This window comes from Triplophysa dalaica, chromosome 5, assembly GCF_015846415.1.
Source record: "Triplophysa dalaica isolate WHDGS20190420 chromosome 5, ASM1584641v1, whole genome shotgun sequence".
Taxonomy (NCBI): domain Eukaryota; kingdom Metazoa; phylum Chordata; class Actinopteri; order Cypriniformes; family Nemacheilidae; genus Triplophysa; species Triplophysa dalaica.
In genome coordinates, this window is record NC_079546.1 from 6158653 (window position 1) to 6174849 (window position 16197).

Below are 16197 nucleotides of genomic sequence, written 5' to 3' on the forward strand. Positions count from 1 at the left end.
TGTCGTCAACTTTTCGCTTCTTTGTTTTGAAGATATAAGTAGATCATTCTAAGGTGATAAAAACATAACGCTTCATGTTGTAAAATGTCTTTATACACCTCTCAAGACATAGTTCTGTATATTATATTGTCATTTCTGTCCTCTAAAAAACACACACTGGACATATAAGGCAAGACAACATTGAGAAGACAAAAATACCATAATGCATAGCAAAAAGAACAGTGAAAAAATAAATCCACGATGGTAGAAGGGAGAGAGAGAATTTTGATTCAATTTAGGGGATATTTTATGTCAGTACAAGTTGTTTTTAGTTAGAAACATATTTGTTTTGCATGCATTTATTTATAATATGAGGTCACATGTCGTTTTCAGTAGGATTCTGCCTATAAAGGCACGAGACAGCTCATGAGATTTTCGAAACAGTGCTTTACTTGTGGTCTGTATTTAGATTTAAGATTAAAATGATATTCAGTCCTTTCTTCGTGTTTTTAATTGTCTAATCATGGACATGTAGATGATGTATCCGACCTGTCTTTACATCATCTACTCATTCCTTTAAACTTTCTTTCTCTTCACACTTGAGATATGAATGTACTATCTAATATTTGATTCCATTTAAAACACGGTTTTAAGTTAAAATATCTCACAATTAAATATCTTTCATTCATGATTTATTTTTCGTTTGGATCCTTCCATTCTCTTTGTTCATCACAAAGACGTAATAGAAGGATAAACTTCTTGGCATTCAATAAGAGGTTCACTTGATTATAGATATCAGGGTTTCAGCACCAAGGTGCAAAAGCAAACACAATTTCCAACATTGCCCAGGGAATAGGGAATCATTCTGTCTCCAGTATTAACAAGGGACGTCCTGGATAATACTGTAGTTGGCTCCATACAAGAAGGCGTCGGTTTATCTAATTGTGGTCAATCTCTTTTGTAGACAGTCCATCTGGGGAGAGAGCACCTACTTTAATGCAACCACCAGGAACACACAGTACCACCATGGTCCTGAAAGGAGACACAATGGATCTGGAATGCATCGCGGATGGCCTGTGAGTTGCTAGAATGGTGAATTCTGGTCTGTCCCGGGTTAAAGAGTGGCCGGTTTTTGAAGTTTGCGTTTCTGTATTAATTTCTTCTTTGAATGGAGGTCAGATTACAGTATTTGGAGAAATGTCTAAAATAGGCTCGTGAATGAAAAAAATCAGTAAAACAGTATTTTTGGTAGTATTTTTAGTACTATAAATGATAAAATGTTATACAAAAATAAGCATGTTTCTAGATCCGTGTTGAGTTCGTGTTTATCTTTTAATGCGTTTTCAGTCCGACACCAGACATCTCCTGGAGTAAAGTGAACGGAGAGCTGCCGAGTGGGCGGTTTTCCTTTCACGGTTTCCAGAAAACCCTAAAGATAACAGAGATGACAGAAGCAGACGATGGAGAGTACCGCTGTCTAGCCAAAAACCACCTGGGGAACAACCAGCACATCATCACTGTTGTGGTCAAAGGTCTGTCACAAGACCTCATCTCAAAATTTCCAGTTTATTTTCATAACTCATCAACTCTGTATTACATCAGAATTGCACAAATGATATTTGTTTTGCATTTTCAATTCTAAATTCACAGCGGCACCATTTTGGATCAGCGCCCCCCAGAACCTCATCCTAGCCCCTAAAGAAACAGGAATGCTTAACTGCCGGGCCGATGGCAATCCCAAACCCAAGGTCACCTGGTCTGTCAACGGCGTGCCTATTGAGAGTAAGTTTCACCATTATCTGTCAATTCAGTGTGGGTACATGTGTACAATTTCCATGTGATTCTTCGATAGACTCACCTGCGGATCACAGTCGGAAAATCGAAGAAGATGTCATCATCCTTAGTGATGTGCAGGTCGGCTCCAGCGCAGTTTACCAGTGTAATGCCTCCAATGAGTACGGATACCTCCTGGCCAATGCATTCGTCAGTGTCCTGGGTTAGTCGTATGGACATCTATTTCGTTTTAAAATAGCTGAAAGATGATTTTACAGTTAAACGGCTTCTCAGGAATTCCGGATTCTGATTGGTTGATACGTTACCCCTTGGAGTTTATTTTGCAATAACATATATTGTATCACATTTCAGCCGAACCCCCGAGAGTCCTGACTCCTCCAAACCACCTGTACACAATCATCTCAAATAGTAGGGCGCTGCTGGACTGTGCTTCGTTCGGCTCGCCTCTTCCAAAGATAACTTGGTGACATTTCCTTTTTTATCATTCAAATATCTAATATTTTACATAAACTCCGATAGTATTACTAAAGACCAATATTTACCATAAAGGGTTTCTTTGTTGATGAATGAACGTATCTGTCTGTGATCCGCAGGTTTAAAGACGGTCAAAGCTTGCTGGATGGCGACTCGTACATTATTCATAAAAACGGCACCTTGGAGATCAGCGTGGCCCAGCCGCTAAACGGAGGAAAGTACACCTGCATGGCCTCCAACAATCTTGGAAACAAAGAGAACCATGTGCATTTGGAAGTGAAAGGTAAGACATTGTAAAATTGTAAAAAAAAAGAAAAAGAATAAAATGAATATTTGTGTACTTCCCACAGAACCAACACGCATCCTAAAGCAGCCTGGATATAAAGTGGTCCAAAGGAACGGCGTTGCTATGTTCGAATGTAAGGCAAAACACGACCCCACGCTCATCCCTTCCATGATATGGCTCAAAGACAACGAAGAGCTCCCGGACGACACACGGTATGACCGGCGAATATATCTTTGTGTCATTCATTCCTTTTTAAATATATAATTTAACCTTTTTAATTACTCTCACAGACGCATAAAGCTTCTTGTTTTTGAGGTGTTTATGTTTTCTGGGTGTAGATTTGTGGTGGGCACTCATAGTCTGACTATTCGTGAGGTGACAGAAGACGACGAAGGCACATACACCTGTATTAGAAACACCACGCTGGACCACGATTCTGCCAGCGCTGTGCTCACTGTAGTTGGTACGGCCCACTTTATCTATGTGTTCATTTGTTAGAATGTAGGATCTAGGTCTTTCTATCACTTTTATTATAATACTTTTGTATGATTCACTCACTTTTTTGGTATGATAGAGCGACAGTACCTAGATTTCTGTTTTTTGTTGGTCACACCTTATAATGTGAGTAAAGATCAATCGGGTGCTTTTGTAGAGTTGCCGTTTTGTGTCACTAACTTTGACCTTCCGCCCAATACTGCTTTCCTTGTTGGCAGAGGCCACAACAGCGCCACCTGTTGTTCTGGGTAAAACTCACTTCCTGTCGGTCACAGGTCCACGACCCATTTGATGCATTTGTGTTTTGTTTTTGTGTTTAGCCCCCATCAGTTATTTTGTATGTGGTTATGAATGTGTTATTAAATGTTTACCATTAAACAATGTTAAAGGCAATTTTGTTTTTGGTCATTTAAAGTTAAACGGCTTTGACTGCCGTTCTTCTGCAGAACACAAAAGAAGATATTTTGAAGAATGTCGATAACGAACATTCAGTTCTATCGTATTGACAATCAGTTTACAACATTCTTCAAAAGTTCTTCTTCACCTTTCGGATGGAGCTACTTTATACATTTAAGACTGAAAATAATGCCTTTAACACAAAGTCACATTTCAGAATCTGGCATATTTTATTTGATAAACACTTTTACGTTTTGTTAATGTGTTTTTTGTTTATTGTTTTACAACTGGGACATTTTGGCTTTGTTCAAGGAAGTACAAAACATTTTTATATTAGAGAAACTCTATATAAGAAGATCTGCTGATAACTCAGATATTGACGACACTGATATCATCACTGATATATGAGTGTCAACATGTTTTATGTGTGAACAAAGCCTTAATCCCACCTGTTTTTGTTTTGCATTTTGCATGTTTTATATGTCTGGTGCACATGAGCTGGTTTTAAAAACATTTTGTGTCTCATATTGATAACATGTTTTTTCAGAGCAACCAGATCCCCCCACTGACCTAGAGCTGACGGACCAACAAGAGCGCAGTGTTCGGCTTACCTGGACCCCTGGAGATGAAAACAACAGCCCTGTTAAATGTGAGTTGATGCATTAACTGTATGCAACACACTTTCGACCAGCCTGTTCTGTTCTAAACTCTTAATTCTTGGACCACCTCAGCGTTCCTGATTCAGTATGAGGATTCGCTCCATGCACCAGGAGTGTGGGTCAATATGACTGAGATCCCCGGAACAAGCAACACTGCTCATCTCAACCTGTCTCCATATGTGTATTACTCATTCAGAGTGTTGGCACTCAATGACGTGGGTCTAAGTGAACCCAGCGTCCCATCTGGACAGTACAGGACCAACCCTTCCCGTGAGTAACTGTAGCTGGAGAAAAGAAAGAATATGCTTTTAAAATGAAAGGATATAAAGTTTAATACAGATTGTTCAAAATGTCCCAGAGCCTGACATGAATCCATCAGATGTTGAAGTTGTTGGGACATCACCTGACAGTATGACCGTAACTTGGAAGGTAAAACTTTTTGTTTTGTTTTTCATATGTGGAGTCTAATTATGTTTTGGTCTATTTTAATTTTTCTATATTAGAGGTCATATTATTATATGCACATCTACTTTTATATCCATATGTGACTATTATGATACAGTAGGTCTATAGTATTTTTCAAACTTATTGAATTTACAACAACAAAAATTATTTGGCCAATTTCTTGTTTGTTTGATTGATTGATTGTTTGTTTGATTGTTTGTTTTACGATGTGTATAAGCTGACGGACACGTTGCTGTTCATGCATAACTAAATAGTTTAATGTCTGGTAACAGGAACTGACAGGATTAGATTTGAACGGTCCGGGTCTGCAGTACAAGGTGAGCTGGAGACAGAAGGACGTGGAGCAGCACTGGACGTCATTCATTCTAGCCAATATCTCACAATATGTAGTCACAGGAACGCCCACTTTTGAACCCTATGAGGTCACAGTACAGGCAGTCAATGACTATGGACCGGGCCCCAGACCAGTGGTGGTGCTGGGATACTCGGGAGAGGACTGTGAGTACTTGTAATTTATATATAATATATTATTTTATATATATATATATATATATATATATATATATATTAGGGATGCACCAATATCATTTTTTAAATACAGAGTACGAGTACCAATATTTTATTTCTGGTACTCGCCGGTACGGATGCCTGTACCGATGTCCTTTTCAAAACACAGTGAGACTGATAAAAATATAATAGCTTCATAGTTACAAACACTCCACATTAAACACTTTATGAAAAAATAATTAATTTTATGTGCTTTTCACAAACTTTCAAAGCAAGTTCACAACAAATTCCTGTCAGCTATTTCACATGTAGTATCGGTCCCGATACCGATACTGGTACTGGTATCGGAGCATCCCTGATAAATGATACTGTATGTATGTATATTTATTTATGTATAGACACACAAACACATATGTAGCTTATATATATATATATAAGCTGATAATATTGTAGTTTGTTATACAAGAAATCTGAAATCTGATTTTGTCATCTCAGTGCCTACTTTTGCCCCTGAGAACATGCAAGTTTTGGTTCAGAACGGCTCAGTGGCTGAAATCCGTTGGGACGCTATTCCTCTTTCAACAGTCCGAGGCCGACTAAAGGGGTACAAGGTAATTTGGGGCTAGAATTCACAAAAAATTCTGCAGTGTAATATTTGTAATATTTTATCTTGATTTTTCCACAAATTATTGGTAGAGTGCATTTATGCATGTGGCAGGTGCATTCCCCCAAAGCAACATATAAAAAACTATATTTTTTCATGATTCTGTAGGTGAGCTACTGGAGACGAAGAAGTCTCCTCAAGCAAGACCCTAATCCTGAGAAGCCACAGTTGATCATCTTCCGTGAAAATGAGACTGTGGGTCATCTATCTGACCTCCATCCCTACAGCCAGTACATTTTCAACATCCGAGTCTTCAATGGTAAAGGAGACGGACCCACCAGCTCCGATCAGCAGTTCACAACTCCAGAGGGAGGTATAGTCTATATGTTTTGTACTCACAAACCGATGCATTTCTCAAACTCTTGTCAGAATTAAAGCGTAGAGTTTTTATTATGAATTGTGTTTTTGTTTCTGGAAAAAGTTCCCGGGCCTCCTACCGAATTAAAAATCAAAAATCTGGACCTGGACTCGTTGATTGTGGAGTGGGCATCACCTCTGGAGGACAATGGCCATCTTACAGGATACCGCCTCAAATATCAACCTAGTAAGTCTCAAGTGGAGAATGAACCTGTTATATATTTGTCTTAAAGTTGATGTACGTTAAATATAGCATTCAACAACAAAACATCTTTTTGACTTTTTCTTCTGTTTCTTTGCAGTCAACGCAACAAATGAACTTGAGCCACTAAAAGAGCTGACTCTCCCACCAAATGAGACCAGTGTCACTCTCGACAACCTTAAATACAGTACACGCTACAAGTTTTATCTGAACGCCATGACCATCATTGGCCTGGGACCCACTGTTATTGAAGAGGCTGTCACGGTCATGGATGAAGGTGAGGATAAACTAACTTTCAATGGGTATGATGCATTCTCGTTGGTGGCTTCGCATACAATTGCCACTGTAATATGACAATATGTTTGATTTCTGTTGTCGCTTTGGATAAAAGGGTCTGCTAAATGATCAAATGTAAATGTAATGTAAATGTTGTCATTGGGTTGGCTATACCATAAAGGTCATGGCGTCATTTCCGCGTTACCAAAGATGGAAAGTCTGCAGCCTTCAGTGGAATAGAGACTAGAGGCTGTTTGGCTGAGGTGCCTCACATGATAGCCGTTACGCTTTCTCCAGACCTGGCATCTCCCTAATAACAGAGTCTCTGGTGTTACCCTCGATTTACGCTTTAACTGCCGTAGAAACCATAACAACACAGTCTCCTGGACAAATGTGAAAGTATTAGCTTTTAGTTTCCAATTTTTTAGATTAGTAATCGATTTTAAATCATCTGACTAAATAGTAATAAACTAATTCATTATTATGAAAAATCACGTCATCAAACTTTATTACTTTACATCATCCACAAACGTGATTTCTCATTCACGTCTGATTGATTATTAGTGGTGGAGTTGAAGACATCATTTCCCATTATTCCACGCTCCTCAGCGTCATCAAGCTACGAAGTTGGTGATTTGAACATATCTGTTTTGAATGTGTTCCCTCTAGCAGTGGAATATACAAACTGTGCCTTTAATCAGATTTTTATTTCTAAACATGTTCCTTCTATACTTTTCTAATCTTTTTAATGAACATTTAAGGAAGTGTTTTGCCCCTCATTTAAGTGGAATTCACTTCAGTCCAGGAACCTGCCTTCCTTTTTGTTCATTTTCAGGACAGTTTAACCTGTAATGTTTAGTTTTTTTCTGTCTGAACTAAATCTGTTTTGTGAACTGTAAAATGCCTTTCATAGAAATGATCTGTATTCGTTCGGGTGCCTGAAATGTATCTTCCTCCAGCAGCATCATATTCACGATTGGATATCTATATTTACTGTATATGTAGGGTTGTCAGGTGACCTCTGCTTACATCCACTCATCCTTTGTCTCCTTTTGTCCCTCTCTCTTTCTTTCTCTCTCTCTCTGAAGCATTAATTCGACATCCCGCAGTAGAGGCGGGTAAAGGTAACGCAGATTCTTGCTGATTAGAATTGCATGATGGACGGGCATCAGCTATGAGACAAGAAAACGACTGTAGAACTGAAAAACGAACAGATGCATATTACAACTGGGCGATGTATTGAGTATTCACAATGATAATCCAATAGATATAAAATTAGTTTCAAATCAACACGGACTGGGTTCCACGTATGTGAATCAGATTGGATTGTTTTATTTGATTCACATGGATGATGGTCAATGGTTTCTATGTGTTCAACACTTTGATTCCGTCCCCTTAAAATTGTTGTTTGATTAAAATTAAATAAAATTAAAGCCATTTAAAGCAGTTCCATAAGCATTGACATATATCGCCCAGGTCAAATACACATGCATGAATCTCGTTTGAACCAAAAGCTTTACACCTGACCCGACCTGCTCCATATCTCATGAAGAGTCATGTTACCCACGGATGCAAATCCCATCCCACTGCTTTCACTAGGGCTTAGCTACGACATCTGTTGTTCAAATAGCGTAGGTGAGGACATTAGATGTTTTTCAGTGTAGAGTGATGCCCAAATGTAATGGAAGACAAAGCCAAATTTCTCTGCTTTGAGCCTGCCTGCAGTAACTAGATCTCATTTCACCAGTGACCTGCATGTTCCTGCATGTCGACTCTCTGAACTGCCTTTTACTGCTGTGTTTTCTCTCTAATGTTTGTGTCGTTTCATGTTGTGTGCTTTACTATTCTGTGTATTCTTTCAGGCTCAACCCCCCCTCCACCACCACAAACACCCCCTGTCACTCAATCTTTGCAGCCCCCGTTTCACAAGGGTACAAACACTTCCGTCCTGGCATCTTTCTCTGTTTGCTAAGTTGTTGAGCTTGTGTGACACTGTGTTCAGCAAGGGACATTATACTTTTTGAAAAACAAAAATCTTTCATGAATTTCACTCATGCTTTATAAAATGTCCAGTGGATGAAATTTAGCGGCATCTAGTGGTGAGGTTGTGAATTGCAACCAACGGCTCACTCCAACCCTCCCATTCGAAGCACTACGGCAAGATGATGCAGTGCTAAGATGTCATCACGTTTTCACTTTTTTGTGGAAGGAGAAAACATATTTACGAAACGCGCTATGTAGAGCAGTTAATGCGTTTAGGGCAACTGTAGAAATAACATGGCGAATTCCATGTAAGAGGACCCGCTGTGTAGATAATAATTGCTCATTCTAAGATAATAGAAACATAATGCTTTTTTATGTAAGGTCTTTATACACCTCTGAAGACATAGTTATGTATATTATATTGCAAATAAATGATATCCAAAAAATTACACATTTCACCTTTAAGTATCAGTGGTGGTTGTCAAACTAAAAATACTGTTAGGTGGGCTAGTTAAATATAGGCTTTACAAAGAGTTCCAAAGATGTAAACAGACCGAAATGTAAAAATATTGAAAGGTGCATTCCATAACTTTTGCCCCATATCAGACTTTTTGTCAAAACACTTTCATTGTCCCAAATACATAATTCTGAATAATTAAAATTGACTTTATTACATTTTATTTGAAAATATTTTATTTGATCAGGGTTTTTCTTTGAACTTCCCTCGAAATTCTTATGGCACTTGTGTTGTTTTCTCTGTGTGATCAGCGCCCCCTTCAGGTCGGATGTTTGCATTCGTGAACTCCTCGGTGGAGGAGGACCATGCCGTGATAAACTGGGAATACTCGGGTCCGGATAGGAATGTTTTTGTGGAATATGTTGTTGATAACAGTAAGATTTTCCTTATCAAAATTTCAATCTGAAACAGCTGTGCCTTAGTCATATTTCTGATCACGAGACTGCATGCTACAATCTATCGTCTGATATCTGGATTTAAATATAGCCCAATACATTTTCAAAATAAATGAATAATATTAATCAACTGATCTGTTATTACTATGGCTGGTTTATAGAACAAATGTTTGTTTGTTTTATTCATATATTATAGAACAAATGCAAACAAACAAATTGAAATCCATTGGTTTTTCATTATTTCTCCGCTGGCACCTTTCTCCAGGTAAAGAACCTTGGAAAACAGAGTTTGTTAATGGCACTCGGACATATCAGATTAAAGGTCTAAAGCCCGGGATTTCCTATAGGGTTCGTGTGGTAGCCAAAGACCACTCGGACGCAACTGTCCACAGTACAGAAGAGATGTTGATTACAGTTCCAGGTGAGGAGAGCATGCCTGTAGAACGCTGGAGTCCACCTCACCTGTCAATCATCCCTCAAGCCCCGCCTCCGGGCCTTCAGATATCACCTTTTATTTTAGTTTGGAATTAATTAAGCATGCTTGATGTCTAAACAGGTTCATGGAAATGTAGATGCATGTCAGATCTTCTGTTTTTTATTATTTTCTTCATTTTTCCTTTCATATCGTCCAGAGATCTTTATACATCAATGATGTGTTGTGAATGAACAAAACATCTACCTCGTTGGTTATTTCCCCTTTAGGATCATAAAGGACATTTTTGTGTTTTTATGTTCAACTGATGTTAATTTTGTGTTGGCATTACAGTCGATTCACATTCATTTCTGTGATGTCTGTGGTGTCTGCATAATATTATTCAGAATGAAAGGATATTTGTTGTTAACCACCTTTCCTTTTTTCTTGTGTTTGCGTGTTTGTACAGCTATGAGCAGCAAACAGGTTGATATAGCAACACAGGGCTGGTTCATCGGACTCATGTGTGCCATTGCGTTACTGATCCTGGTGTTACTCATCGTTTGCTTTATTAAGAGAAACAAAGGTGGCAAATACCCAGGTGAGTGTTTGCATTTACCTTCATGTAAATATAAACATCTATTTTATAACCTTGTGCTAAGTAAATGTGTGTATTTGCCTACGATGTGGGTTTTAATAAATATATACAGTAAGTGACGGTCATATTTAACATAATAAAAAAAGATTTTTCGTTTACGTAGTGAAAGAGAAAGAAGATGCCCACCAAGACCCAGAGATCCAACCCATGAAAGAGGATGATGGGACATTTGGTGAATACAGGTGAGATTTATTTAAAAAAAATGTTTAATCGATTGTTTCTTCGTTTTGGTTTCATGACTCAATGAAAACAAACTTCTTCTCCTGCTCAGGGACTCAGACCGTAGTTTTTTCATCCCTCTGAAATGAAATTAAAGCTCCTGCAGAAACAGCTTGAGGAAAGCAGGGAAAAAATGTATATTGTAAAAATTACAAACCTTTCCCGAAGCTCTGTATTATATGACTGTATAAAAATATTAGTTTGAAGTCATTTTTACATTAAATTCATGTATACATATCAAGTGTCAAATCAATTACCTTCATGGTTTCCTATTGATCTTTTCATCTGACCGGCGCGCACCTGTCCCCCAGTGAACTTCCGGTGTGTGTTTGGCTAGTGTCTAAGCATATAACTATTTATATTTTATTTAAGATAATATTAATTTGTATTATTATTTTACTTTTTAATACTTGTATTAAATAAACTATTGGTTATATGTTGTTGTATGTTCATTGTATTAAATCAACAATTTGTTGAATGGGTCCTGTAGTTCGGTCGCATTTAAACAAACCGTTTGTACATTGACATCTAGCGGTTGAACTTGGTGTAAATTAAAAATATTGGAGAGACAAATTCGCCAAGAAATTGTTCTTCTCAGTTTCTTTTGATACGCCTATTTCTCAAAATGGCGACACAGACCGGAAGTAGGGTAAAACATTTTCCGGCCGAACTGCTGGCATAGCCATTCATTCAGCTTGTTTTCATACAGACATTCATTTTATTTAACATAAACAAAATGTATTACTGGGAGATGTAAAAATAGGTAAAACAAACATTACAATAACATTGTTTTTTGAGTGACTTATTTATTATCAAGGTCAGCATAAAGGGAGCGCTACATGCCTAACTTCTTCTGGTCTCCGCAACTGTTCTGTGTAGTGAACGGAGCCAGAGCATTGACCGGACAAGCGTTTACGCTACTTCCGCTTTGTACACGTCACGCTGTGAATAAGGTCTATTATTATCAGAAATAATCTACAGGCACCCTATTGTTTGTGAATGTGTACCGGAAGTTCAGTAGGGGGGGTCACAAAAGTGCGCATGGGTAGTAACGTTTGTTATTAACATCATCATTGTAGTTTTTCATTTTCTCTGTCATGATTCATTTTTTTGTCATCATTATTATTGTTTTATTTATTGTTTTGTATTTATGTATGTTTTTCTGTGATCCCGTCTGGTCATTGTAACTTTTTACTGCTGTAAATACGATTCGAATTCATTTTAATTTAATTTCCATTTATTAAGAGCACAAAATTATCAGAATTGCAATTGACAGCAATCATCATCAAACCTGTTCATTTGTATGTGTTGTGTTCAAACTCCATTTGTCCACTTCATGAAGTCTGTCTTTTGTTGTGTATGATGTCGCCGTTGTCTTAACTGTAAAGTTATATCATTGTCAAACGTGTCAGTTTGTCTCATTTGTTCCTCCTTGTGTGCTTTGATTTTGGGGGGAGTTCAGGTCTTTAGACAGGTAAGAGGGGCTTTGCAAATCCTGCATGCGTAAAATCCCCTTTTACTTGCATCCTAGCTGGATCATTGAACAAATCATAATAGATCTCACACGGGCAAAGCCAAAATCCAGACTAAAAACGATCATTTCATTTTGCATAGCTTATTGTTTTTTGGATTGCTTATTGTGATTCATAAGTCATTTATTATTGTTTTACTCCATTTGAGAGATCCTCAATACTTATTTTCTGATTTCGATGAAAGTGCCTTATGCATTATGTATCCAAACCTTCCCTTCCAAATGCACGATGTGACCAGTAACAACCATCTATTGACATGCATAAAGACTGTTGTGAAAACACAGACCTGCACTAAACAGCATGTTCTTGAAAACGGACGATGGAATTCTCCATACACTAGCTTGTACACTTGGTTTCTATTGTCGTTTTGTAATATCCTCCCCTCCCCCTTGTGTCTGCTCTTTGCATCAGTGATACGGAGGACCACAAGCCCCTGAAGGGCAGCCGGACCCCTTCCAATGGCACGGTGAAGAAGGACGATAGCGACGACAGCCTGGTGGATTACGGCGAGGGTGGTGACGGGCAGTTCAACGAGGACGGCTCCTTCATCGGCCAGTACAGCGGGAAGAAGGAGAAAGACACAGCGGAGGGCAACGAGAGCTCAGAGGCTCCCTCGCCCGTCAACGCCATGAACTCCTTTGTGTAACTGCCTGAACCGACCCGTGACCTTTGACCCGTTAAACACCACGCCCTCGTCACACCATCATATGGAGAACAAGCTGTCTCTATTGCACTGTGACCCCCTGACATCACACAGCAAAAGAAATAAACACAAACAATTAACGGCAGTCACGTCAGAAAGTGAGTAGACAAAGATAGCAGTGAGGGATGTAGTAGATGAATGAAATATGGTTTTATATGCAAGAGGACTTCTGTACCACAAGGCCTGTTCCAGCTTCACCTTGATTGGTCACATGTGAAGGTCACATGACATTTAGATGATATTGCTTGTATCTTTTAGCGAGTATATGTATGCACCAAGAAGTATTTGGACACTTAAGCCACGCTTAATGATGTATAAATATTTTTCCTTTAAATAACAAAATATCAACGAGCAGTGTTATAAAAATATTTCACAATAATTTGTTTGAAATCACAAAATAATTCTAAATATAAATAATAATATTGCTCCACATGAAGAAGTTTGCAATAAGTTTCATAACGTTCATAACCTTTTTGGTTAAAAATAAACAAAAAGTTATTGAGCAAGCACTTAATTGTGTTAAACAGGGCTGTCAAACACTTAATAAGGATTAATCGCATCCAAGAGAAAAGCTTGTGTTTACATAATATATGTCTGCGTATTGTGCATATTCTTTTTTATAAACAAACACATACATATACGTATACATATTTAGGAAATATTTAAATGTATTTATATTTACCAATAATTAAAATTCTAAATAAATGATTATTTATATTTATTTTTTCTTAAATATATGCATGTACGCACATCTTTTTATAAATACAAAATTAATATACACAGTGCACAGACATATATTATGCAAACACAAACTTTTATTCTGATTAATTGTTTGACAGTAGTTTAGAACTCTAATTTAATTTATAAGGTAAGTCGAGGTCTTGGGTATGATTTCGGAGGAAATATCAGTTTGACGTCTTTAGACTAAAGATAAGTACATAAACTATCTTGGTAATGTGTGTTTCAAACAGAGATTGCGCTACAGAGGCAGAAGTCATGAATTTGCAGCTTTAGGTTAATTTAAAAGTTAGTATTAACCAAAGCACTAGCTTTATATATTTTGTTATATAATGCAATGGCATTCCTACATTTTTAAGCGCAGATGAAGTGTCCAAATACTCTTTGGAACTACTGTATTGCAGAATATGTGTCTATGAATATATAAATTGATATATACGAAAATATTTTCTAAACATGGCCCCATTAACTGGCATATGCCATTGTATCACACCATCTCGTCCTCGGGACTTGCATGGAATCAGTTTCTCTTACGCCCTCAGCCTTGTAAAGAATGTGAACCCCGTCTGACTACGCTCACCTTCTTCACAGCTAATGCCTGTCGCCTTCTGTTGTCAGTGTTCAAATCGGTATTATGCACATTTAAGGCACCAATGTCTTTGTGGACAGTATGTGACTACTTGTGCAAAGTGTTTTAGGCGTCTTTCTCGGCAGACGAAAACTGAATATACAAAAATTGCAGTAAAACTGGGTAACAGGGATGCGAGGTAGCATGTTTGAGCCACAGAAACACTCTTTGGAAATGAACTGTCCTTCACACACAAAGACATGGTTGTATCCTCTTTGCTGTTATTTTTTCATTTGTGCCCCATGTTTTTTTTTCTAGTGTTTTATTTATTCACAACAAAACTTTCTTCCCTGACAAAGTTAAGAAGCAGGCTTTGTCTAATCGGGACTGTTATTCTAAACTGCATTGTGAAGGAAAGCCCCCAGTCAGCCATGTAGCCGCCCCCTTGACACCGGTCACCCACGAACATCTCGCAGCGCCCTCGGTGTGGTCTCAGAGTATGGGATGCAAGAAATGGCCCTCAGCACGGTTCCTTAGTGCCTTGGTAGAAAAGATTCTGTGATCACAAATTCGCTTTTATTCGGAGTGGGTCGACTGCAGAACACAAGACAAGGTGATGTCATCAACATGCGTATCGGAACCCAAATATCACAGGCCACAGAAATCCTGATCACTTCAGTTTTGGGCATCTCATTACCCTTACAGACAGCTAAAACTACTGCCACTTTTCTGTAAAGGGTGAACTGTTGATCGAATGGTCTGGTGTGACAAACTCATGGCACTTGTGAAAGCTCATAGTGTGTTTGAATGCGATACCAATGCACACCGTCTCACATGTAACCACTTTTGGAAAATCACGTTATGCATGTTATGAATTATTAAAAGCTGTTGAGTCTAATCGGGGCTTCACAAAACACACAGTCCGCAGTGGTGCTGTCATCAAATATGGCTGAGCGTGTGTGTGCAGGTATGTCTATGTATGCATTTATGCAGGCATGAATATATGTGTGTGTATGGGGAGTATGCGTGTATACATGAGTGTATGATTTATGTGTCTGAATATACGTTGCCTTTGTATATACTCTATGGGGCGATCCTTTTGGAAATCCCCAGATTTCCACGATTTGGCTTGTCATAACTTGCATCAAGTTTTTTTTGTTTGCAATTGTCTGCTTTTTAATGTATAGGCCTTATGTTGCTTTGTAAATATCCAGATTATTTTAGAAACATGGGACTGAGCTGTGTGAAACACCTTGTGAAGAGCTGCTGAGGTACCCTCTCACACGGCACTTACCCCAAACTGTCCTTTCTACGGAGTCACTTCAGAATAAAGCACTTGCAAAGAGACAACAGTCCCTCATCCAAAATCCCATTCCTCACTATTATAGGAAAAACTAGATAACCTGCTTTGGATCAGTAAAAATGGCCCATTTCTGTGATGACCGAGGTTAAGGAACGCTGCAGGGAAGCACACAGTGTACCACCTGATTTCATTTCAGCTGTTATTCTTTTTCTGGCTCTGTTGTTTTGTTTTCTATATGGCCAGGTGTTTCTGCATTTTGCGCATTTTAGGTTTATGAACCTTTTTTGTAGGAAAAAGATGAGATGATTTCAAATAAATGGACACATCCCCAAAGATGGAGGGCACAGCACGCTGAATCTTTTGATGTGTTACATGTCACAGGGGGGCATACGCTGAATGAAAAGTAGTGTGTGAAATAATATGCTGGTTAATGTTAAAGCTAAGTGAAAATAAAGCATGAAAGGCTGTGAAATGGTTTACTCTATAATATAATCACAAAAATATTTTGTATATAAAAGAATTCAAATAAATGTTGGTTTCTGGATTTCACTACCAACTGTCTGGTTTTGTTATCATGGTTCTTATACTTTCATTTTTAGTAATATAATATAATGA

General features: G+C 38.1%; 1 protein-coding gene across 8 annotated transcripts in view; it reads left to right on the plus strand.

The window, feature by feature from the left end:
- The window catches only part of nrcama (neuronal cell adhesion molecule a), a 45496-nt gene extending 29362 nt beyond the window's left edge, over positions 1 to 16134 (plus strand). For 3 of the 8 annotated variants that reach the window (XM_056747817.1, XM_056747821.1, XM_056747819.1), the window contains 24 exons: positions 944 to 1055; positions 1327 to 1511; positions 1630 to 1761; positions 1832 to 1975; positions 2125 to 2236; positions 2367 to 2530; positions 2598 to 2745; positions 2872 to 2996; positions 3247 to 3276; positions 3972 to 4073; positions 4156 to 4353; positions 4442 to 4512; positions 4821 to 5046; positions 5551 to 5666; positions 5828 to 6032; positions 6141 to 6263; positions 6379 to 6555; positions 7643 to 7678; positions 8417 to 8485; positions 9306 to 9428; positions 9715 to 9870; positions 10331 to 10462; positions 10623 to 10701; positions 12682 to 16134. In XM_056747817.1, coding sequence (XP_056603795.1) covers positions 944 to 1055; positions 1327 to 1511; positions 1630 to 1761; positions 1832 to 1975; positions 2125 to 2236; positions 2367 to 2530; positions 2598 to 2745; positions 2872 to 2996; positions 3247 to 3276; positions 3972 to 4073; positions 4156 to 4353; positions 4442 to 4512; positions 4821 to 5046; positions 5551 to 5666; positions 5828 to 6032; positions 6141 to 6263; positions 6379 to 6555; positions 7643 to 7678; positions 8417 to 8485; positions 9306 to 9428; positions 9715 to 9870; positions 10331 to 10462; positions 10623 to 10701; positions 12682 to 12916 — 3200 coding nt within the window. In that variant the 3' untranslated portion in view covers positions 12917 to 16134. The remainder of the gene's footprint in view (positions 1 to 943; positions 1056 to 1326; positions 1512 to 1629; positions 1762 to 1831; positions 1976 to 2124; positions 2237 to 2366; positions 2531 to 2597; positions 2746 to 2871; positions 2997 to 3246; positions 3277 to 3971; positions 4074 to 4155; positions 4354 to 4441; positions 4513 to 4820; positions 5047 to 5550; positions 5667 to 5827; positions 6033 to 6140; positions 6264 to 6378; positions 6556 to 7642; positions 7679 to 8416; positions 8486 to 9305; positions 9429 to 9714; positions 9871 to 10330; positions 10463 to 10622; positions 10702 to 12681) is intronic. The other 5 variants (XM_056747823.1, XM_056747825.1, XM_056747820.1 and 2 more) reach the window with 4 other exon arrangements.
- The last annotated feature ends 63 nt before the right edge of the window (positions 16135 to 16197 follow it).